Consider the following 26,249-nt stretch of genomic DNA (forward strand, 5'->3'; position numbering starts at 1 on the left):
GAGACAAAAGAAGAAAGAATAAAGAATGAAGCACACCTACGAAATCTAGAAAATATCTTCAAAAGGGCCAACCCAAGAGTTACTGGTCTTAAAGAGGAGGTAGAGAAAGAGATAGGGGTAGAAAGTTTATTCAAAGGGATAATAACAGAGAACTTCCCAATCATAGAGAAAAATATGAATATCCAAGAACAAGAAGTTTGTAGAGCACCCAGCAGATTTAATCTGAAGATTACCTCAAGGCATTTAATAATCAAACTCTGAAAGGTCAAGGATAGAGAAAAGATCCTAAAAGCAGCAAGAAAAAAAGAAACAATGTAAAATGGAGCTCTAATACATCTGGCAGCAGACTTTACAGTAGAAACCTTACAGGCCAGGAGAGAGTGGCATGACATATTTAAAGTGCTGAAGGAAAACAACTTTTACCCTAGAATAGTATACCTGGCCAAAAAAAAAAAAAAAAAAAAAAAATCCTTTAAGCATGAAGGAGAAATAGAGATCTCCATACACAAACAAAAGCTGAGGGATTTCAACAACACCAGGCTTGTCCTATAGGAAATGCTAAAGGGATTTCTTCATTCTGAAAGAAAAGGATGTTAATGAACAATAAGAAATCACCTAAAGGTAGAAAACTCACTGGTAATAGTAAGCACAGAGAAAAACAGAATAGTATAACATTATTATCACAGTGTGTAAACTTCTCTTGACTTTAGTAGAAACACTAAACAGTGAACCAGTAAATCATAACTACAACTTTTCAAGACATAGACAGTACAGTAAGACATAAAGAGAAAAAATGAAAAGTTAAAAAGCAAGCGGACAAAGTTAGAGTTTTAATATTATTTTTGCATGTTTATGAAATCAGAGTTAAGTTGTCATCAGTTTAAAATAATTAGTTATAATATTTGCAAGCCTCATGGTAACCTCAAATCAAAAAATATACAACAGATACACAAAAAATAAAAAGCAAGAAATTGAAGTGTACTGCAAGAGCAAATCATCTTCACTAAAAGGAAGGCAGAAAGGAAGGAAAAAAGAAAGAGAAGACCGTCAGTCAACCAGAAAAAAAATAATAAAATGGCAGCAGTAAGTCCCTAACTATCAATAACAACATTGAATGTAAATGGACTAAACTCTCCAATGAAAAGACATAGAGTGGCTGAATGGATTAAAAAAAAGAAAACAAGACCCAGTGATCTGTTGCCTACAGGAAGCACACTTCAGCTATAAAGATACACACAAAATGAAAATAAAGGGATGGAAAAAGATATTTTATCCCAATAGAAACCAAAAAAAAGCAGTAGCTATACTTAGACAAAACAGGTTTAAAGGCAAAAACTGTAAGAAAAGACAAAGCAGGTTATTATATAAAGATAAAGGGGTCAGTTCAGTAAGAGCATATAATGATTGTGAATACATACGCACCTAACACTGGAGCGCCCAGATATATAAAGCAAATATTAGTAGAGCTAAAGAGAGAGGCTGGGTGTGGTGGCTCATGTCTGTAATCCCAGCACTTTGGGGAGGCCAAAGTGGGAGGATCACTTGAGCCCAGGAGTTTGAGACCAGCCTGGGTAACAAAGTGAGACCCCATGTCTCCAAAAAAAAGAAAAAAAAAAAAAAGCCAGGCATGGTGGCACCAGCTATACATGAGGCTGAAGTGGAAGGATTGCTTGATCCCAGGAGGTAAAGGCTGCAGTGAGCTGTGTTTGGACCACTGCATTCCACCCTGGGCAAAAGCAAAAGAGTAAATCTTGTCTCACAAAAAAAGGCAGACCTCAGTATAACAATAGTTAGAGACTTAAGGAGCCCATTTTCAGCATTGGACAGATCTCCCAGACAGAAAATCAACAAAGAAACATCAGACTTAATCTGCACTGTAGAACAAATGGACCTAATAGATATTTGTAGAACATTTTATCCAGTGGCTTCAGAATACATATTTTTCTCCTCAACGCATGAGTCATTCTCAAAGGACAGGCCATGTGTTGGGTCACAAAATGAGTCTTAAAACACTCAAAAAATTGAAACAATATCAAGCATCTACCCTGACCACAATGGAATAAAACTTCAAATCAATAATGAGGAATTTTGGAAAGTATACAAACACCTGGAATTTAAACAGTGTGCTCCTTAGTGACCAGTGGTCAATGAAAAATTAAGAAGGAAATTGAAAATATTATTGAAACAAATATTAATGGAGACACAACATTCCAAGACCTATGGGATACAGCAAAAGCAGTACTAATGGAAATTTAGAGCTGTAAGTGCCTACATCAGAAAAGAGAAAAAACTTCAAATAAACAATCTAATGACGCATCTTATAGAACTAGAAAAAGCAGGACCAAAGCAAACCCAAACTTAGTAGAAGAAAAGAAATAATAAAGATCAGCACAGAAATAAATGAATTTGAAGAAACATACAAAAGATCAACAAAACAAAAAGTTGGTATTTTGAAAAGATAAACCAAATTGACAAACCATTAGCCAGACTAAGAAAAAAAGAAGACCCAAGTAAATAAAATCAGAGATGAAGAAGGAACATTACAATGAATACTACAGAAATTAAAGGATCATTAGTGTCCACTATGAGCAACTACATGCCAATAATTTGGAAAATTTAGAAGAAATGGATAAATTTCTAGACACATAGAACCTACAAAGATTGAACCATCAATCAAAAACCTGTATAGACCAATACAAGTAATGTGATTGAAGCCGTGATAGTCTCCCAGTAAAGAAAAGCCCAGGACCTCATGGCTTTGCTGCTGAATTCTACCAAGCATTTGAAGAAGAACTAATACCAATCCTACTCAAACTGTTCTGAAAAATGGAGGAGGGAATACTTCCAAATTCATTCTGTGAGGCCAGAATTACCCTGATACCAAAACCAGAGAAAGACACATCAAAAAGACAAAATTATAAACCAGTATCTCTGATGAATATTGATGGAAAAATCCTGAAGGAAATAGTAGTAAACCAAATTTAACAATACATTTAAAAGATCATTTATCAGCCAGGCACAGTGGTTCACGTCTGTAATCCCAGCACTTTGGGAGGCTAAGGCAGGCAGATCACCTGAGGTCAGGAGTTCGAGACCAGCCTGGCCAACATGCTGAAATCCTGTCTCTACTAAAAATACAAAAAAATTAGCCACGCGTGGTGGCACATGCCTGTAATCCCATCTACTCAGGAGGCTGAGGCAGGGGAATCACTTGGACCTGGGAGGCAGAGGTTGCAGTGAGCTGAGAACACACCACTGTACTCCAGCCTGGGTGACGGAGACTCCATCTCAAAACAAACAAACAAACAAACAAACAAAAAACATTTATCATGACAAAGTAGGTTTTATCCCAGGGATTCAAGGATGGTTAAGCATATGCAAATCAATTAACGTGATACATTGTGTCAACAGAATGAAGGACAAAATCCATATGATCAATTGAAGCTGAAAAAGCATGTGATAAAGTTTAATACCCCTTCATGATAAGAACACTCAAAAAACTGGGCATAGAAGGAACATATCTCAACATTGTAAGAGTTAAAAAAAGGAAAGAAACAAGAAAGGTAGCTTGCCAGTTAAGACAGGTTTATTTTAGAGAAAACAAACCTGAGAGGAGCCTTCTGGCTGAGTTAGGTCAGAGGCACACTCTCTTACAGACTAAGAATTTTTAAGGATTCAGAGTAGGAGAGTTTATTAGAAGCTTAGACTGCTTCTGTGTCTCTTTGTTGGGCTTGCTTTTTTTTTTTTTTTTTTTTTTTTTTGATGGATTCTAGCTTCTAGCTCTGTCACCCAGGCTGGAAGTGAACCTCCACCTCAGGGGTTCAAGCAATTCTCTTGCCTCAGCCTCCAGAGTAGCTGGGATTTTAGGCACACACCACCATGCCTGGCTAATTTTTGTATTTTTAGTAGAGATGGGGTTTCACCATGTTGGCTAGGCTGGTCTTGAACTCCTGATGTCAACTAATCCTCCCACCTTGGCTTCTCAAAGTGCTGGGTTAACAGGCAGGAGCCACCATGACTGGCCTATTGTGCTTGTCTGGGAGGGAGAGTTGTGTGTCTGTTCCCATACATCTTTCTGCAGCTGCGGGCATACCCACCCACCCCCCGCCCCCACTCCCCGCCCCCAGTCTTTTAGCTTCCCTATCTTAGTGCACCTGCAGGGAAAGGAATGTGCCTATTAAGGCCCACTGTTTTGCTGGGGCCCATTGTATGAGGGTGAAGTTTGGCAGTTACCCAAAAGACTTTCCCCCCATCTCCCTTTGTGCTGGAGCTGTCTTATCTGTGTTTTACTGTCTGCTCTTTCTGGCTGCTTGTAGTTAGAAGAGAAATTATTTCCTTGAAATGCATGAGGCTAGAAAGGGAGCTGGAACTTAAAGTGGCAGTGTTTGTCTGAGATGACGGTGCTTCTGCTCCATCAAACATAATAAAAGCCATACATGATAGACGCACAGCTAGTATCATACTGAATGAGAAAAAACTGAAAGCCTTTCTTTTTAAACCTGGAACAAGACAAGGATGCTCACTTTCACCAGTTATTCAACATAGTATTGGAAGTCCTAGCTAGAGTAATTAGACAAGAGAAGGAAATAAAGGGCATCTGAATTGGAAAGGAAGAAGTTAAATTATCTTTGTTTGCAGATAATGTGATTTTATACTTGGAAAAACCTAAGAATTCCACTAAAAAGTTATTAGAACTGATAAATAAATTCAGGAAAGTTGCAGGATACAAAATCAATATACCAAAATCAGTAGCATTTCTATATGCCAACAGTGAACAATCTGAAAAAGAAATTTAAAAAGTAATCCCTTTTACAATAGCCACGGGTAAAATAAATACCTAGGAATTTACTTAACCAAAAAAGTGAAAGATCTGTACAGTGAAAACTATAAAACATGAAGGAAATTGGAGAGGACACCAAAAAAATGGAAATATATTTCATGTTCATAGATTGGAAGAGTCAATATCATAAAAATACCCATACTACTCAATGCAATGTATAAATTTAATGGAATTTCTATGAAAATACCAATGACATTCTTCACAGAAATAGGAAAAACAATTCTGAAACTTATATGCAGTCACAAAAGATCCAGAATAGCCAAAGCTATTGATATGGTTTGTCTCTGTGTTCCCACCCAAATCTCACCTTGAATTGTAGTAATTCCCATGTGTCAAAGGTGGGACTAGGTGGAGATAGTTGAATCATGAGGGCAGTTTCCCCCATGCTGTTCTCATGATAGTGAGTTTTCACAAGATCTGATGGTTTTATAAAGGGCTTCCCCCTTCACTTGGCACTTTTCTGTCTTCTGCCATCCTGTGAAGAGGTGTGCCTTTCACCATGATTGTAACTTTCCTGAGGTCTTCCCAGCCATGTGGAACTGTGAGTCAATTAAACCTCCTTCCTTTATAAATTACATAATTTTGGATATTTTTTTCATAGCAGTGTAAGAACAGACTAATAGAGCTATCCTGAGCAAAAAGAACAAAACTGGAGGAATGGCGTTACTTCAAGTTATACTACAGAGCTATGAAAACAACATGGTACTGGCATAAAAAGAGACACATAGACTAATGGAACCGAATAGGGAACCCAGAGAGAAATCCATCCATCTACAGCGAGCTCATTTTCCGTAATGGTAGCAAGGACATACATTGGGGAAAGACATTGTCTTCAGTAAATTATACTGGGAAAACTGGATATCCATATGCAGAAGAATGAAAGTTGATCCTTACCTGTTACCTTGTACAAAAATTAAAATGGATTAAATACTTTAAGACCTCAAACTATGACACCACTACAAGGAAACATTGAGGAAACACTCTAGGACATTTGGCAAATATTTACTGAATAATACCCCATTAGCACAGGCAACCAAAGCAAAAATAGACAAATAGGATCACATCATGTTAAAATGCTTCCACGCAGCAAAGTAAACAATCAATGTGAAGAGACAACCCACAGAATGGGAGAAAATATTTGCAAACTACCCATCTGGCAAGGGATTAATAACCAGGGGCTCAAACAATTCTAAAGGAAAAAGGGGCTTAAATATCTCTGTAGGAAAAAATCTAATAATCTAGTTCAAAAATGGGGAAAAGATTTTAGAAGATAATTCTCAAAAGGAGGCATACAAATTACTAAAAGGCATATGAAAAAGTGTTCAACATCACTGATCAGGGAAATGCAAATCAAAAGTACAATAAGATATGTCATCCCAGTTAAAATGGCTTTTATCCAAAACTCAGGCAATAACAGTTGCTAGTGAGGATGTGGAGAAAGGGAACCCTTATAAACTGTTGGTGGGAATGTCAATTAGTACAACCACTATGGAGAACTGTTTGGAAGTTCCTCAAAAAACTAAAAGTAGGCTGGCTACGGTGGCTCATGCCTGTAATCCCAGCACTTTGGGAGGTCGAGGTGGGCAGATCACAAGGTCAGGAATTCGAGACCAGCCTGGCCAACGTAGCGAAACCCCGTCTCTACTGATACTACAAAAATTAGCCAGGCATGGTGGTGCGCATTTGTAATCCCAGCTACTCGGTAGGCTGAGGCAGGAGAATTGCTTGAACCTGGTAGGTAGAGGTTGCAGTGAGCCAAGATCACACCACTACACTCCAGCCTGGGCGACAGAGTGAGACTGTCTTGGGGAAACAAACAAACAAACTAAAAATAGAGCTACCATATGATCCAGCAATCCCACTGCTGAGTATATACCCAAAAGAAAGGAAACCAGTATATCGGAGATATATCTGCACTCCCATGTTTGTTGCAGCACTGTTCACGATAGCTAAGATTTGAAAGCAACCTAAGTGTCCGTCAACAGATGAATGGATAAACAAAATGTGATACTTGTACACAATGGAGTACTATTCAGCCATGAAAAGGAATGAGATCCTGTCATTTGCAACAACATGGATGGAACTGGGGGCCGTTATGTTAAGGGAAATAAGCCATGCACAGAAAGACTAACATCACTTGTTCTCACTTATTTGTGGGATCTAAAAATCAAAACAATTGAACTCGTGGAGATAGAGAATAGAAGGATGGTTACCAGACATTGGGAAAGATAGCTGGATGCTCGGGGTTGGGGTTGGTTGGGGGAGGTGGGGATGGTTAATGAGTACAAAACAATAGAAAGAATGAAGAAGACCTTGTATTTGCTGGCCCTATAGGAAATTGTCTTATGTACACAGGAAATTCAGTTATGAATTATATTCTAAGAGTTCTTGCACAAAGTGGAAACAGTAAAATTATAAAAGTCTGGTATTTAAAATTGTACATTTAAAAGTAACTAATTGGATTGTTTGTAATGCAAAGGATAAATGCTTGAGGATACGGATAGCCGATTTTCCATAGATGTGATTATTATGCACAGCATGTGTGTACCAAAACATCTAATGTACTGCATAAGTATATATACCTACTATGTACTTACAAAACTTAAAAAAGATTTTTTTAAATTCACCTAAGAAGTTTCTGGCCAGGTACGGTGGCTCACTCCTGTAATCCCAGCATTTTGGGAGGCTGAGGCGGGCAGATCACCTGAGGTCAGAAGTTACATACCAGCCTGGCCAACATGGTGAAACACTGTCTCTACTAAAAACATAAAAATTAGCCGGATGTAGTGGCGCATGCCTGTAGTTTCAGCTACTTGGGAGTCTGAGGTATGAAAATCACTTGAACTTGGGAGGCAGGGGTTGCTTTGAGCCGAGATCAAAGCTGTTGCACTCCAGCCCGGGCAACAGAATGAGACCCTGTCTCAAAAAAAAAAAAAAATACATAAGAAGTTTCTATATAGACTTTATTTAAAATAACAGAAGCCCTGGATAAATACATCTCGGCTTCTGAATTCTAAAAAACAAGATAGTCACTTCTGAAAGATATGGCATTTCTTTCCTTCCTTTCCCCCCTCCCCCTCCCTCCTTATCTCCCTCTCCCGCTCCCCCTCTCCCTCCTCCTCTCCCTCCCCCTCTCCCTCCCCCTCTACCTCTGCCTCCACCTCTGCCTCTGCCTCAGGGAATCCTCCTGCATTGGCCTCCCAGGGTATTGGAATTACAGGCGTGAGCCACTGTGCCCAGCCAGTATTTTTTTATTCCGGAGACTATCTGCCTGATGGGAAATTGTCAACATTACCTGAGGTAAAAAATCAAGGAATTTAGTGTTTAACTCAGTTAAATTTAAATTTGGGTTTTAACTCAATAAATCATGCAAACTTTCTCTCCCACTTCAGCATGCTTGAATCTCAGCTCTACCATTACTTACTCCCTATCCTTAAGGAAGTCAATCTCTCTGAAACTGTTTTCTCATTTATAAAATGGAGATAATATAATCTGCCTTGCTTGGTTCTTGTGAATATTAAATGAACATATGTTTTAAAACCAATTACTGTTAGAAGTGGAGTAAGCATTTAATAAATGCTTGCTGTTATTAATATCTAAGAAATACAGATATTAAGACTAGTTGCTTTTGAAATAAAGCAACATACAAATGTAGTATTTGGAGGAATTATGCAATATCTGCTTTTTTTCTTTTCCAGTTTCCGGCAAATGCATCAGAAATATGTTGTATTATTAGAACATCACCAAGAACTAGACAAGTGAAAAATAAAGGTGTTATTGTAAAGAAGAAGAAATATTCTCTTCCTAAGGATATCCCTCAAGGTACTGTAGTACGAATGCAGAGCATACTTTTTGGATGATATAAAACATTTTTTTCATTAAAAATGCCTTATGTACACAGGAAATTCAGTTATAAATTGTATTCTAAGAGTTCTTGCACAAAGTGGAAATGGTAAAATTATAAAAGCCTAGTCAGGAGTGGACTCAGTGGCTCATGCCTATAATCCCAGCACTTTGGATAGCTCAGGCAGGAGGATCAGTTGAGCCTAGGAGTTCAAGGTTATGGTGAGCTATCATCAGGTCACTGCACTCCAGCCTGAGTGACAGAGGGAAACCCTGTCTCTTCATTAAAAAAAAAAAAAAGTGTGGTCAGATTTCAGAACCAGAACCAGAGTAAAATAATTTCTTTAAAGACAGATACTTTATCTTTTGAAAAATTAGTGTATGACAGTGATGTAAAATCTATCCAGGATACTTCCTCTTACAATTATGTGAAATTTAGTATTGTTTTGGTTTCAATTTTAGTAGCATTCCTTTTAGAGATGTGGAGATGTTTTTGCATTCACCTCATATTGGTTGAGTACTTCCTCTGTGAAAGGCACTGTGCTAAGAACCTCATATTTCATTATTACTTTATAATAGATGAGATGTGTACTGTTATTCCTATTTTACATATTAAGACTCTGAGATTTAAAGTAGTATGGAATTTGTCCAAGATCATACTTCTTCCAAGTGGTAGAGAGGAATTCAATCTTTTAAGCTTTCTAAACTCCAAATGCAGTGTTTTTTTGTTTTGTTTTTTCTTTGTTTTTTTGAGTTGAGAAGGCTTAACATCTCCCCTCACAATGCTTCAGCCAGAATGTCTGATTACTCAGTGGCACTTTGGACTTTTTATGAGTAAACAGCCAATGAAGCAATTGAAATTTAGTTAGATATGTACAGCTTCAATTCAACCAAGATGTCCATTCTTAATTCTTGTACTTATTTCCTCCACAGTACCTGCCCTGAGCATTCTCTAAGTCTATAGAGATCTCTCTTTTTTACAAGTTCCTTGAATACTCAATTCAGTGCTACTCATTTGATACTTAATAATTGTATTTGTCAGGGTTCTCCAGAAAAACAGAACCTAGAGGAGATAGAGATATATGAGAGGCGAATTTTTTTTTTTTTTTTTTTTGGACAGAGTCTTGCTCTGTCACCCAGGCTGGAGTGCAGTGGCGCAATCTCGGTTCACTGCAAGCTCCACCTCCCAGGTTCACACCATACTTCAGCCTCAGCCTCCTGAGTAGCTGGGACTACAGGCACCCACCACCACGCCTGGCTAATTTTTTTTTTTTTTGTATTTTCAGTAGAGATGGGGTTTCACCATGTTAGCCAGGATGGTCTCGATCTCGTGACCTTGTGATCCACCCGCCTTGGCCTCTCAAAGTGTTGGGATTACAGGCGTGAGCCACCGTGCCTGGCCAGTGAGGGGGATTTTTAATGAAAATTGGCTAATGTGGTTATGGAGGCTGAAAAGTTCCATGACGTGCCATCTGTCACCTGGAGAACCAGAGAAGCCAGTGGCATCACTAAGTCCAAGTCCAAGGGACTTAGAACTTGGGGAGTGTTTATGAAACTCCCAGAATCCATAGGCCAAGGAACCTGGACTTCCAAGGTCCAAGGGCAGGAGAAAATGGATGTCCTCGCTCCAGAAGAGAGAGTAAATCTGCCTTTCCTCTGCCTTTTCTATTTTGGTCCTCAACCAGTTGGATGGTTCCTGACCACTTTGGGTGAGGGCAGATTTTCTTTATTCAGTCCACTGATTCAAATGCCAGTCTCTTCTGGAAACATCCTCACAGAAACAGATCTACTCAGAAATAACGTTTTACCAGCTTTCTGAGTATCCCTTATTCCAGCCAAATTGATATCTAAAATTGACCCTCACAATAATATATTTGCTACCTAACCTAATTTACAGTGCTGACTTTTCATATTTCATATTCCTTAGGTTATGAAGTTTTCAAGGAGAAAGCACGTAATTGACTTCTATCTCTGATAACATCAGCATAGTGGTAGGGAATAGCAAGATTTGTCAGGATCCTACCAAAGAAAAAGAGCCAATTATATACATATGTATACACACACACACACACACACACACACACACACACACATACATATATGGAAAATATTAAAGACAGGTTGAAAGTTATAGAGGATAGAATAAGGCCTAACGTATGCTAATTACCATTCTGGAGAGAATAAAACAAGGAATTGACTTATACAGTTATGGAGCTGTAGAAGTATAGCTGGGCAGGTTTGCAAACTGTATGGCAGGCTGGAAACTCTTGGGCAGGAGCCAATGATGCAGCCTACAGATAAATTTCTTCTTATTCAGATAAACTTCAGTTTTGCTCTTAAGGCCTTTCAACTGATTGAATGAGGCCTACCTATATTATTAGGGATAATCTCCTTCAAGTTGATAGAAAGTTTATTATAGATATTAACCACATCTACAAAGTACCTTCACAGCAACACTTGGATTAGTATTTAACTGAATAATTGTGTAATATATACAAGGCAAGTTGTCACATACAACTAACCATCACAGCGCACTCCTTATCAACTACGCATCCATTTGCATCTCCTTAAACCATATTTAATCTCCAAATAAAGACAATAATAAAGTCATACTTTTGCCTAACATGCTACAGCTGTCCTGCATAAAACTGAAAATGTGCTAACCTTTTCCCCAGAAGAGGATACAAAGTTTCAGGCAATGTTCACCATTCTTCTTGCTATCCTGTAACTTAAAAACTGTGATATAAAGTTAACTATTATTAATACATTGTACATTATATGATAAAGGGATAAGGGAGAGAAGAAAACAAAGATACTTGCCTAACTAATCAGGTGATCCTAACAGGTATTTATAACCACCTTCTTCCGTTACCCATGGCCATATTCCTTCTGCCTTCAGGAAGCACTTCAGATAGTCATGGTTCTTTACCTGGTGGGTGACACAAACTTTATTTCTGATGGGTCTGGGCCATTAATAGTCCTGCCTGGATTGGGTTGTTGTAGTTTTCCATTAACCTTAATCACAGGGTATGATAAAAATTAACAGATAGCCTAAGAGATCTCCTGTGTTCCAGACATATTCTTCCTTACCACCATTGTGGAGTAGTAGTTCAGATTCTCCTTGGTAGTCCGGATCAGTCGCCCTAGTCAACACCATAGTCCCTTCTTAGCCTATTGACTCCAAAGTGACTGGGGGCAGTCTTAACTTCCAGTTTAATGGAATTAGTCTGCTGGTGGAGGAATTTCTCCCTTTGGAACTAAGACCTCTAAGCCAGTGGAGCATAAAATTATGAGAACAGGAAGAATAAATTTTGCTAGTGGGTCACCAGGGTTAATAATGCATGGTGCCACTTTTGTTTCTACCCCTTGATTCCTGGCTATGGAGGGAAAAAAAAGTACCATTTATTGGATGCTGATTCAGAGCATATATATAGCCCTCTGGAGAACTCTGCCCTACCTGCAAATTATTGCCACCTAGCTGGTGTTGTAACTGAATCTTCAAAAGGCCATCCCATCATCCTATTAGGCCAGCTTCTTTAGCATGATAGGGAACATAGACCAGTGAATTCCAGGAGCAATGACTCATACTGCAATTCTTTTGCTGTGACGTGAGTTCCTTGATCAGAAGCAATGTTGTATGGAATATCATGACAATGGGTAAAGCATTCCATGAGACCGTGGATGACAATTTTGGCAGAATTTTGTATGAGGAAGGCAAATCTGTATCAAGTGTCTGTTCTAGTAACAACAAAATGCTACCCCTTCCATGATGGAAGTAGTTCAATGTAATCAACTACAAAGCTGACTGAGCACCCAGAGGAATAGTGCCATACTTGAAGTCAGTGTTGTTGTCCGCTGCTGACTGGTTGGGCACTCAGCAGTGGCATCCAGGTTGGCCTTGGATAGTGGAAATCCATATTGCTGAGCCTATGTATGACCGCCATTCTTGCCACTCTGGCCACTTTGTTCATGAGCCATGAACAAAGAGGATACCAGTTAGCCTCTTTCCCCAGCCCTGTTCTGACAGAGGTGGCTGGAATAGAGACTGACTGGTTTCCACAGACTTGATTATCCTATATTCACTTCATTATTAAAATCCTCCTCTGCTAAGATCACCTTTGGTGAGAATTTTATGGCATACATCCTTCTTTTCTTTTCTTTTTTTCCCCATTGAGAGAGGTCTGTCCTGGCCGGGTGTGATGGCTCATGCCTGTAATCCCACCACTTTGGGAGGTTGAGGCGAGTGGATCGCTTGAGCCCAAGAGTTTGAGACCAGCCCGGGCAACATTTTGAAACCATCTCTTCAAAAAAATACAAAAATTAGCCAGGTGTAGTGGTGCACTCCTGTAGTTCCAGCTACTTGGGAGGCTGAGGTGGGAGGATCATCTGAGCCCGAGGAGGTGGAGGCCGCAGTAAGCTGTAATCACGCCACTGCACTGCAGCCTGAGCAATAGAGTGAGATCCTGTCTCTGAAAAAAAAAAAAAAAAAAAAAAAAGTCTGTCCAATGTCTCCTCTCAAATTTTTCAGTCCACTTGTGATGGATTACTGAGTGTCAACTTGATTGGATTAAAGGATGCAAAGTATTGTTCCCGGGTGTGTCTGTGAGGGTATTGCCAAAGGAGATTAACATTTGAGTCAGTGGACTAGGAGAGGCAGACTCACCCTCAATTTGGTGGGCACCATCTATCTAATCAGCTACCAGCATGCCAGAATAAAAAGCAAGCAGAAGAATGTGAAAAGATTAGACTGGCTTAGCCTTCCAACCTACATCTTTCTCTGATGCTGGATGCTTCCTGCCCTCTAACATCGAACTCCAAGTTCTTCAGCTTTGGGACTTGGACTGGCTTCCTTGCTCCTCAGCTTGCAGATGGCCTATTGTGGGACTCTGCGATCGTGTGAGTTAATACTCCTTAATAAACTCCCTTTTATGTATATATATCCTATTAGTTCTGTCCTTCAGAGAACCCTGACTAATAAAATGTCCTTTCGAAGTCCCTGACCATACAGCCAAATCATTGGCTACCATTCTAGAATACAGTTAAACATCGGCCGGGCGCGGTGGCTCAAGCCTGTAATCCCACCACTTTGGGAGGCCGAGGCGGGCGGATCACGAGATCAGGAGATCGAGACCATCCTGACTAACACAGTAAAACCCTGTCTCTACTAAAAATACAAAAAAATTAGCCAGGCATGGTGGCGGGTGCCTGTAGCCCGTTACTCAGGAGGCTGAGGCAGGAGAATGGTGTGAACCCGGGAGGTGGAGCTTGCAGTGAGCCGATATCGTGCCACTGCACTCCAGCCTGGGTGACAAAGCAAGACTCCGTCTCAAAAAAAAAAAAAAAAAAAAAAAAAACCAAGCACACAACCAGGTGCGCTCCTCTCAGTTCTGCCCACTGGAGGGCTTATCTTCACCAATTTCCTTTAGGGATATCCCAGAAAGAAATTGTAGTTGCTCTAACTGTCAACTTTAAGGCAGGGCCTGCATATCATAGAGAACCATTTGTAAATCAAATATGAGTTTTCTCTTCCTCAGTCAACTGATAGTAGAGAACTCCTCATGTCATCTTCAGAGCAGGCAGTGAGAGAAACGGTAATGTAGCCAGGGTGGGGGCCATGGACATTTGGGTCACTTCGTCATGTTACTGACTTATGACTTCAGGGCCTGCTGAAGCTCAGTTTTACATAAACCACTTCCATTTGATAATGGAGTGCAGCCATTGACACCAACTTTATGACTTGGTAGGTCAGACAGCACATAGTTCATGATAGGCAGCATAGTTCGTGGGTCACATGGTAACTTGATGGCCTATGATTAAGTGCTTAGTTGCTACTAAAGTTTGGCAATAAGCCAAAAGCTGTTTCTCAAAAGAGTGGTTTTCCACTGAGGATGGACGGACTTTGCTCCAAAACCCTAAAGGTTCACCATGTGAGTCACCTGCAGGGACCTGCCAAAGGCTCCAAACAGCGTCTCTATCTGCCACTAACACTTCAAGCACCGTTGGATCTGCTGGATCATTTGGCACAATTGTCAGAGCAGCCCCACAGCAACCTCGACCTATTGCAGATCATTCTGCTGTTCTGGGCCTCCCTTCAAATCTAGCAGCTTTTTAGGTCACTCAGTGAGTGGGCTGGAGTGGCACACCTAAATGAAAAATATGTTAACTCCAAAATCCAAAAAAGCTGACTAGGCATTGTGTCTGCCTTTTGGTTATAGGAGGTGCCAGATGCAATACCTCATTCTTCACCTTAATAGGGATGTCCCTCATACTACTTGACCTCTGGAAATTACAAAGGTGGAAGGGCTTTGGAGACCCACCAGTTTCATTGTAGGAATATACCCAACCATAATGTATATATGTGTCACCAAAAAATATCTACTAGAATATTAATAGCATCAGTGTTCATGATAGCCTCAAGCTGGAAACTATCCAAATGCCCATTAAGTAAAATGGATAAACTATGGTATATTCATTCATTAGAGTGCTATATAGCAGTGAAAATCAACAATATAAAGTTATATACAACTGTTACATATTACATGTTATATACAAAATTACAAACATACTGATGCATTTAACAAAGGGTGCCAGACCCAGTAGAGTATATTTAATATTATCTACATACAGTATAAAACTTGGCAAAACTAAACTATAATGGAAATCATGATAGTGGATACCCTTGTTGGAGTGGGGGCATTACTTGGAAGGGATTACAAGGGGGAATTCTAGGGTGCCGGTAATGTTGTGTTTCATTATCTCAGTGCTGTTTACACAGGTATGTTGTGTTTGTGAAAACCTATCAAGCTGTACATATGTGTACATTTCTGTGTATTTGTTATACTTTAAGAAGTTGGCCGGGCCAGGCGCGGTGGCTCACGCCTGTAATCCCAGCACTTTGGGAGGCCCAGGCGGGTCAGGAGATTGAGACCATCCTGGCTAACACGGTGAAACCCCATCTCTACTAAAAGTACAAAAAATTAGCTGGGCGTGGTGGTGGGCACCTGTAGGCCCAGCTACTCGGGAGGCTGAGGCAGGAGAATGGCATGAACCCAGGAGGCAGAGCTTGCAGTGAGCTGAGATCGCGCCACTGCACTCCAGCCTGGGCAACAGAGTGACAGAGTGAGACTCTGTCTCAAAAAAAAAAAAAAAAAAAAAAAAAGAAGAAGTTGGCCAGGCGTGGTGGCTCATGCCTGTAATCCCAGCATGTTGGGAGGCTGAGGTGGGTGGATTACCTGAGGTCAGGAGTTCGAGAACAGCCTAGCCAACATGGCAGAACCCTGTCTCTACTAAAAATACAAAAATTAGCTGGGCGTAGTTGCAGGTGCCGGGAGGCAGAGGTTGCGGTGAGCTGAGATTGCACCACTGCACACCAGCCTGGGTGACAGAGTGAGACTCCATCTCAAAAATAAAAAATTAAAAAAAAAAAAAAGAAAAGAAAAAGTTTACAAATAACACTAGAAACACTCTTAATTTGATCTTTTTGGCCTGTCATATTAGTTTCTGACATTAGATATTGTCAAAATTCTGGACTTAAGTATGCAACAAATCAAAACCAAAGTGTGTCTGGGAGGTTCTTATGAGTGTTCAGACTGAAGTTTTTTAGTTTAATTTACAGCCCTCAGTTCCCCTCCCCATTAATGTTGAACTAATGAACTAATGGTGCCATCTCCTGGCCTCTTTCTTGGCTCTCACCATAACAGTTGCCTCCTGTTTCCCTTTCAACCTCTGGCCACTTGTCTCTTTCCTTTAGTAAAAATAGCAAAGCAGCAAGCTAACTAGTGATCATGTTATTTTGAGCATGCAGCAGCCTATTTTTAGTCCTGGCATTTAAAGTTTTAGCTATTTTGGCAGTAATCTAATCAGGACTACGGGGTGAAATTCACTTTTGAATTTCAGTCTAGGACTGTGATCAGTATGCTTTTTGTTTAATAACTGGCACTATGCTGATTAAAGAAAAAACAATGGTGAAAGTGAACCAAAGAGATGTGACAGAGGAGGTGGTGTGGGTAAGTCGTTGGAATAGTGACAGCCAGATAAAGGGGGCTGTAGAAAACATCTAGTCTAAGGTTTCTCAATGCGTGGTCCTTCTGACCACCTCCACCAGAATAACTATAGACCTGGTAAACTACAGTCTCTAGAGATGGCACAGGAACCTGCATTTTGAAAGTGATTCCAGTAAGCACAAACATTTGAGAACCATTTCATTAGTCTATTTTACTCATTTTATATATAACAAAAATGACCTGGCCAGGTTAAGTGACTTGCCCAAATTCACCGGGCTTATTACTTGTAGAATCAGAACTAGAACAAGACACTGTAGGAACCCAAGAGAGGACACATTTAACTTTGAGGTATTAGAAAAGTCTAATAATACCTTTTGGCTAATCAGACAAAACCTGTAGCTATCCTTATAGTAAATTTTAAGATTTTTAAATTTTATTTTGAGCTCCAGAAGAGATGATAAATTATGTGTTATAAATTCATATCTCAGTCTAGTACTGTAGAATCACCGCCTTTAACTGGATGCATATGTTATCTTTAGTGAGAAGTTTGATTTTCTGGACAATAATAGCAGGCAGAAGTATCACACAGATATATGACAAATGAAGTGGAAACATATTAATTTGAGTATCCGAAAGATGGTAGTAGAAATCACTTAAGAATAGGACATCCCTAAGTTCCAATCCTAACTGTTATATAAGCACATTCCTTAAACTTTCTGAATTTTAGCCTCCTATCTGTAAAATTGGTAAAATAGTAGTTCTTACCTCAAAGAATTGTTGTGAGGACTAGAGATAATCTTTGTAAAGAGTGTGACATATAATAATCACTCATTATGCAATAATTATTTGTTTCTATAGGTTAGGTTAATTTCTCAAGTTTAGCTTTCTTCATCTCCCTTTTGAAAACTGTTCTTTGGTTTTGTTTGTTTTTTTGTTTGTTTGCTTGTTTTTTGAGACGGAGTCTTGCTCTCTTGCCAGGCTGGAGTGCAGTGGCAGCTCACTGCAACCTCCGACTCCCTTGTTCAAGCGATTCTCCTGCCTCAGCCTCCCGAGTAGCTGGGATTACAGGCACATACCACCATGCCCAGCTAATTTTTGTATTTTTAGTAGAGACAGGGTTTCACCATGTTGGCCAGGAATGTCTTGATCTCCTGACCTTGTGATCCACCTGCCTCGGCCTCCCAAAGTGCTGGGATTACAGGCGTGAGCCACCGTGCCCAGCCTGTTCTTTGGTTTTTATCAAATTGCAAAAAGCCTAAAATATGCTGACTGGTTAGTGTCATTGATGGTAAATTTGGTTATGACACCTCATGTAAAGAATATGTCAGGTAAGTTTGTATAGTCTTTGACACAGAACCATTGTTCTAGTGAAAATACAGAGATGACGTATGCCAGCCAGTGCCTTGGGGATAAAGAAATCAAACTAGATCGCCATCCTAGAGGCCTTTTAAGTCTGTTGTTTTAGTGTCATGTGGTTATAGAATGAAAAGGTGAAGTTCTCCAGTTATTTGGTTCACTTATTCAGCAAACATTTATTGAGTCTGGATATCATATGCTAGAAATAGTTGCTGGTGATATTGAGATAAAGACACAGTTGTCTTTATAAAGTTTATAGTCTCATAGAGGAAGTCAGATATGTAAAATAAGCCCAATAGAGGTATGTATGTGGTTTTTTTTGTTTGTTTGAGACAGAGTCTTGCTCTGTCACCCATGCTGGAGTGCAGTGGTGTGATCACAGCTCACTGCAGCCTCGACCCTCTGGGCTCCAGCGATTCTGCCAAGTAGCTGGGACTACAGGCAGGTGCTACTATGCCTACCTAATTTTTATGTATTTTGTAGAGACCAGGTTTCACCATGATGCCCAGGCTGATCTCATACTCCTGGGCTCAAGCAATCTGCTCACCTTGGCCTCCCAGAGTGCTGGGATTACAAGCATGAGCCACCACACTTGGCTCAAATTTACTTTTTATTTGCTCATTCTCACAGGAAGTACAGGGGTGATTTGAGAAGAAATGACCCTAGAAACAAAAAGACCAAGTGGGAGTTTTGCAAAAGTTCCAGTGAGCAAAGTCGAAAAAATAAGTATCTGAGCTAGTGTATCTCAAAATGTGGTGCTCAGACAACCAGAGGAACTTATAAATAATGCAGATTCCCAGATCATCGCCTCAGGGATCTCATTTAGGATTTCTGTAGGATTTAGGAGAACCAGTCTAAACTAGAAATTTTTTCTTGGTAAAATTGACAGGGCTTAGTGACTAACATAGGTACTTGTGCACGGTAGTAAGAAAGCATGGTAGTTAGAGATGACTTTTGGGTCTTTAGTATTGTAAAGTGTCAGAAATGATGCACTGTAGGTGATGGCGAGGGGAAATATAGGTCATGGCCTTGGATGTGTGTTTGAAGACTGAGAAGTTGAAGGGTAGGTGAGACAAGATAGTTGGGTGGGCTGATTACCCATTTGGGAAGTTACCCAGAAGTTCATGTGGAGAGGATGACTGTGAACCATTTTCCAAAGTCTTTAATGAGTGAGCAGTGTCTGAGGTCAGTAAACAGGGAGGAGTAGAGAGTAGTAAGTATAGCCAGCACTTCCCAAACTTTAATGTACTTGTGAATTGCTTGAGGATCTTGTTAAAATGGAGACTTTGATTCAGTACATTTAGAATGGGACTGCTGATTCTACATTTATCACAACCTTTTAGGTGATGCTGACATAACTGGTCCATGGACCCTAGTTTGAATAGCAAAGATACAGGTGTTGGGTTCTCAACTTAGCTGCACATCATACCTTCCTGGTTGTCTGATATGTGGGTCCCTTATCTAATTGGTATGGAAGATGGCCTAGATATCAGGATTTTAAAATCCTAGGTAGTTTTAGATGCAACAAAATTTCAGAGCCATTGATATAGGCTGATTTGGCCAGAGGATGAGGTATATGATAGTATGAAAGTGGCAGTGTTAACTAGGTAAAGCTGGTTCCACTCTGGATCTCTTGGCACAAGATGTGGGGGCAAAGGCCCCAGAATCAGTCCTGTCTTTGGGATGGAGCCTGGGTTCAATTGTAATAAAGGGTAGGAAAATGCAAAGGAAGGATGGGCAAGAGAATATGAGAGGCTTCTTCCTGGGTGGTGGCTGAGGACAGGGATGAAAAGCACAACTGGATCAAGTGCTCCAGGTTACAGGGCTGGGGTTAAAGGTCCTGTGATGGCCACTGACAGCAATTTTTGCTGGGCTTTCCACCAGAATGTTATTGAGCAGATCTCCTTGCTTCTCCAAAGAGAACATGTCCTCAGCATGTCCTAGAAGGGATCAGCCAAATTTTCCTTTTTTTTTTTAATGGCCTCTGGATTTGTTTCCTGAGGCTTGATGGGCTGAAATTAAGAGTGACCTGGGCATTAAGTGCTCTCTCCCCTGCAGACTGGTTATTAGTAAGTATTGGACACCTGCTTGCATACAAAGTAATCTATTGTTATATTTTTTTCTCCAGATATCATAATAAAAATGGCATGAAAAAACAGCTGTGGCTGAATTTTCACTACTTTGAAGACAAGAGTGTCAAGTCAAAGTCTATAAAGCAGAATGTCTGCCTGAAATTATATGAAATTAAAAATTAAAAATTCTCCAGTTATTTGTGATATATCTCTGTGTTGAAATTCTACTGAGGTTCTTGTCATTTACTTTTAATCAGTTAAGAAAAAACAAAAAATTAGCCGGGCGTGGTGGCGGGCGCCTGTGGTCCCAGCTACTCGGAGAGGCTGAGGCAGGAGAATGGCGTGAACCTGGGAGGTGGAGCTTGCAGTGAGCCGAGATTGCGCCACTGCACTCCAGCCTGGGCGACAGAGCGAGACTCCGTCTCAAAAAAAAAAAAAAAAAAAAAAAAGAAAAAAAATTATTCCATATGCTTCTTAAATATATGTATTTATATTATAAGATAAAGAACCAAATCATTGGTATTAGAAGACTGTACACTAAAATAGATGGTTTTAGCTATTCACAAAGAGCCTTCATCCCTGAGAGGTATGAGAAGGAAAAAAGAAAGACAATGCCAGGGTACAATGTAACTTCCTTTGATTGTTTTTTTTTTCCTTCAAAGTTTTTCGCTAGTACCATTAAAAGTAGTAAATCTTTCTGTAAAGCAATGTAGAGAAAAACAAAAACAAAAAACAAAACAAAAAAGTAGTGAAGTTACTGAAGTGCTAAAAATGAAAATGCTTACATTACGAGCTATTTTTAACAGAACTTAATTGAAACCACATGAGTGAGAGACCTAATTTCAGGTCTGACTGAAAGAAACTCTATACTCAAGGTTTGCTGAAGTAGGGAATGTGTAATATGTATAATCAGTCCTACACTATTTAATACATTACCTTATCCCCCAAAAAAACCTTCTTCAGCTAATACTATCTGTAGGATTTTTTAAAATTTGGTAATATAACTTGCAGTATCTCAACAATTCCCTTCTTAAAAAGCAATAATCCTGTAAAGTGAACAGAGTCCAGTTGTATAACTTGGAGAGATTTTAACTTGATTAGTCCTTGATGCTAAAGGGCTTTACTAATATTATACATTCATAAGCGTCAAATTTTCAAAACTTCAGGATTAAGAAAGATTGTAACATCTATGAGTTATTTTGCAGTTAAATAATCTATATAGTATTCATTTTTAACAAGGCATCCCTATGAAGATACTCTTACAATGATTTGACAAGGCTTTAAGCCACTAACAAAGCTATTTGTGATTTTGTGGTTTCACCTGAAGATGAAATACGGAAAAGTTGTGAAGAAACATAGATGAGAATGTTAACGATGGAGGTTAGCATAAAATTTAGACCTGTATTCTAAATTAATACTCAACTAAGTCAGCAACTCTTGTGGTGGTTTTAAAAGAAGAAATGTGATAAGCAGTGGGGAAGTAAGGAATGAAATAGAAGCCCTCTTCTCTGCCTTCAAGCAGTTTATATTTCAAGTGGGATATGAGAGAATGAGAATGAATTATTTGCTAGTTTCTAATCAGGTGGTAGGTTCCTGTGAGAAAGAATGATACTTGGTTCTTGGATTGGGCCTGGTGGGGTGGAAGAAATAAACATTTGATAGTTACACGTTGCTGATGAAGAAAGTATAGGTAGCTCTGAGAGGTAAATGTTTGGCCAGGGCTATGTAATTTAGGAAGTGATGGAGCCAAGGTATGGGGCAGGAGTATTTGAGTATAATATTTTTTTCTTCTCCCCAGAAAAGGCATATTCAATATTTTTGTTTTATAGACTGCAGCACAAGGAAAGGTCGGAGGGAGAAAGGAATTGGAATTGGCATTGGCATTGGCATTCAAGGCTTAGGAGTGGAGGATATAACAACTTCAATTATGATTAAGAGCAAGGAATGGCTGGGCGCGGTGGCTCACGCCTGTAATCCCAGCACTTTGGGGGGCCAAGGCAGGCGGATCACGAGGTCAGGAGATCGAGACCATCCTGGCTAACATGGTGAAACCCCGCCTCTACTAAAAATACAAAAAATTAGCCAGGTGTAGTGGAAGGTGCCTGTAGTCCCCGCTACTCGGGAGGCTGAGGCGAGAGAATGGCATGAACCCGGGAGGCAGAGCTGGCAGTGAGCTGAGACCGCAACACTGCACTCCAGCCTGGGTGACAGAGTGAGACTCCGTCTCAAAAAAAAAAAAAAAAAAAAAAAAACACAAGGAAAGCAGAAGAAGCCTGCTGGCTGGTGACATGAGAAGTCCAAAGAGGAATCCTATTGGCAAGTCCTTGGAAAAGGTTGTATGCTTAATCTTGTATCTGTTCCAGGCCTCAGAGGTCTTTTAGTGAATCTTCCTGGAAGAATATGAAAAAAGGAATTCATCTCTTTCTGGGATGAGGGGTTCATAGTTTTCATCTGTTTTCAATGTAGTCTGTGATCTAAAAAAGGTTAATGAAACAACCCTTTTACTTCAGCATGTAACTAAACTTTATTTTTAAGCATTTAAAATTATATCTTAAAATTTTACCTCATTAAAAACAAATCTCATGTCATAAGTACCTCAAAAGTTCAGTTAAAAGTGCATGAAAGAGCCAGGCACAGTGGCTCATGCCTATAATCCCAGCACTTTGGGAGGCTGAAGCAGCGGATCACTTGAGCCCAGGAGTTTCAGACCAGGTTGGGCAACGTAGGGAGACTCCATCTCTACAAAAAAAGTACAAAAATTAGCTGGGAGTGCTGGTCCTTGCCTGTAGTCTCAGCTACTCGGGAGTCTGAGGTGGGAGAATTGCTTGAGCCCGGGAAGCAGGTCTGCAGTGAGCCATGGTCGTGCCACTGCACTCCTGCCTGGGTGACAGAGCTATCTCTGTCTCAAAAAAAAAAAAAAAAAAAAAAAGTACATGAAAGTTGATATCATTTCCATTTTTAAATTTTTAACTAGAATTTTTTTCCCACCTCTCCAAGATATCATTCATCATGGTTTGTTCAGTAATGAATAGCCTTTTATTTTATGTTGTGTATATAGCCTATGTGTTTATATAAAGGGTGTGATGCCCAGACTTTGCAGATAAAAGTTATCTTCAACCTCTCCTGCTTTACTCTTATTTTCTAACCTGAATTTTAAAATGTTTCATCATCTTACATGTTAAATCCTACCTTGACTCCATATGTTCTTCTAGCTAAGCTATCATTCTTCATCCGTTTGCATTCATGTTTCCTAAAGAGCATGCTTTCTAGTTTCTCACAGACCCCTCACCTTTTACCCTTCCTAAACATACCCAAACACACATAATTTGGCCTTAGCTTTGTTTCTCCACTGACATTGTTCCCCTTAAGGCTCCGAGCAACCTCCTTGATGCTAATCTAAGGGGTATTTTTCAGTTCTCATCTTACCCAACTTCTTCCAGCTAATGATGTTATAGACTAGTACTTTCTTCTTAAAAGCCTCCAAAAAAGAATGACTTCTCTGAAACATTACCCTCCAGGCTTTCATCTCATCTTCAGCTCACTCTTTTCCATTTCTTACAAAGGCTCCTTTTTTTCTACCCAATCTTTAAGTTTTGGTGTTTCCTGGGATTCTGTTCTGGGGCCTCTTCTCATGCAACACTTGCACTGAGTGATCTCATATACTCATGGCTTTAGTTACCATCTCTGTGCAGCTGACCCCAAGTTTTTGTCTCTGTTATGGATATTGGTAGTGGACACGTGTGGTGACTTCCCCTGCATCTATCCAATGCCTTTCTAACTATCCTAAGTGGATTTTACATTTCTCAGCCATATGGTTTAGGTGGGATTGATCCCACCCATAGTTCCAGGGGTAGGCCTTTAATGGCATAAGCCAATTCATGTTAGCCCTCTCAACTCTGGCACAGTAATTGGTTCAGTGATGGGTCCAAGGCCTAAAACGATCCTATTGGGATTAAATATCAGAGTTTTTTTCTTGGAATGTGGGGACAGACTTTTCTTTTTCTCTTGGACTTTCATCTGAAAGGATATATCCTGGAAGCTGCTGGCAGCCAGCTTATGTCCATGATTGGAGACATGGCCTGAGAATAGAATCTGCACAGAGAAATTAGAGATGAGAAGAAGAAACTGAATTCTTGATACCATTGATGCAGTCCTTGGATAAAGCTGTGCCTGAACTGTTCATCTACACTAGATCCAGTTATGAGAGCTAATCAATTTCATTCTTTGCTTATGCTAGTTTTGTTTGGGTTTTCTATCATGTGCAACATAGAACATCCTGACTAATGGACTCGATCAAAATCTTTCTAGAGTTTCCCACATCATAGTATTTACCAAAATGTACTATAATTGCCTGTCAATTTTTTATTTTTATTTTTATTTTTTTGTGACAGAGTCTTGCTCTTTGTCACCCAGGCTGGAGTGCTGTGGCACGATCTTGGCTCACTGCAACCTCCACCTCCTGGGTTCAAGCGATTCTCTTGCCCCAACCTCCTGAGTAGTAGCTCGGACTGCTACTACTGGCAGCTGTGCACCATCATGCCCGGCTAATTTTTGTATTTTTAGTACAGACAAGGGTTTTGCCATGTTGGCCAGGCACGTCTTGAACTCCTGACCTCAATTGATCCACCTGCCTTGACCTCCCAAAGTGTTGGGATTACAGGCATGAGCCACTGCACCCAGCCTGTCAGTTGTTTTTTTCTCCCTAGACTCTAAGGTCCTTGAACGCAGAAACTATGTCTTGTTCTTTATTGTATTGCTGGATTCTAGCACAGATACATATTAAGCATATTAAATGTTTGAAAAATATTTGTTGAAATAATTTTTGTCATAGTTTTGTGCACTTATAATAGAATTCAAGATGAGGATTTCAAGCCAATTTATATTTGAAGGAAAAGTTTGATTCCCTAAAATAACATCACAATCTGTAATTTTTTTTTGTTGTTTAGTTTCTTAAGGGCAGGGCCTGTACCCATCTTGTTCATATTGTATTCCTAGCACTTGGAACATAGTAGGCTCTTATTTTCACCATCCCTATTAGGTTGTTTCTGTTGCATACAAAATTCTCTACTATCTTCCATCTTAAAACAAAAGAAAACCAATTTTCCCTTTCCATCTCCTCTCTGCTCCCCATCTCAGCAAAAAAAGAGGAGTTGTCTGCATTTGCTTTACCACTTCCTTTTTGCCCTCTTTATCTTTTGGAACCTGCTTCAGGCTTTCACTCACATTACTCCATTGAAACTGTTCTTGTCAAGATATCCATATTGATAAATCTAATGAACACTTGAATTTTCAGCATCATTCAACACAGTTGACTCATTTCTTTTTAGAGACGTTTTCTCTTGTCTTACTGCTGCTGCTTCTCATTTTTCTATGTTGGATCTTTCTCTTCCAGACCTGTAAGTGTTATCCTCTTTGGGTTTTAGTTCTGAACCCTCTTCTTTATATATACACTCCCTTCACGTAAAGTCATCCATTCCATTACTTTAAATTCTGTCAGCTGGGTGCGGTGGCTCACGCCTGTAATCCCGGCACTTTGGGAGGCAGAGGTGGGCGGATCACGAGGTCAGGAGATCGAGACCATCCTGGCTAACACAGTGAAACCCCGTCTCTGCTAAAAATACAAAAAAAAAAAAAAAATTAGCCAGGCATGGTGGTGGGCACCCGTAGTCCCAGCTACTCAAGAGGCTGAGGCAGGAGAATGGCGTTAACCTGGGAGGCAGAGCTTGCAGTGAGCCAAGATCATGCCACTGTACTCTAGCCTGGGAGACAGAGTGAGACTGTGTCTCAAAAAAATAAAATAAAAATAAAAATAAATTCTGTCTAGAAGCTGATGCCTCCCAAATTGCTCTCACTAATCCTAGCTTCTCCCCATATATTCTACTCAATATCTCCACATGAATGTCCAATAGGCAATTCAAACTTAATACATCCAAACTTAATATGCTTGGTTTTCCTCTTAAAATCCATGTGTTCCCTGGTCTTTTAATCAGGAAATAACTTCCACTTAGTTGCTCATAGCAGAAACCTAGGAGTCATCTTTTTCTTTCCTTCATTCCTATTAGAAGTGTGTATTTCCAAATTAACTTGTTCACCACCATCAATTCTCTCCTAAAATACAGGTAGTCACCTATTTCA

The 26,249-nt window shown here is 39.8% G+C and overlaps 1 protein-coding gene across 2 annotated transcripts in view; it reads left to right on the top strand.

Moving 5' to 3' along the window:
- The window catches only part of MEIKIN (meiotic kinetochore factor), a 152,350-nt gene extending 132,043 nt beyond the window's left edge, over positions 1-20,307 (top strand). For both annotated transcript variants that reach the window (XM_032156507.2, XM_058440303.1), the window contains 2 exons: positions 8,539-8,662; positions 20,171-20,307. In XM_032156507.2, the coding sequence (XP_032012398.1) occupies positions 8,539-8,662; positions 20,171-20,193 (147 nt within the window). In that variant the 3' untranslated portion in view covers positions 20,194-20,307. The remainder of the gene's footprint in view (positions 1-8,538; positions 8,663-20,170) is intronic.
- Positions 20,308-26,249: the final 5,942 nt, after the last annotated feature.

This window comes from Hylobates moloch, unplaced genomic scaffold, assembly GCF_009828535.3.
Source record: "Hylobates moloch isolate HMO894 unplaced genomic scaffold, HMol_V3 SCAFFOLD_6, whole genome shotgun sequence".
NCBI classification, from domain to species: Eukaryota; Metazoa; Chordata; class Mammalia; order Primates; family Hylobatidae; genus Hylobates; species Hylobates moloch.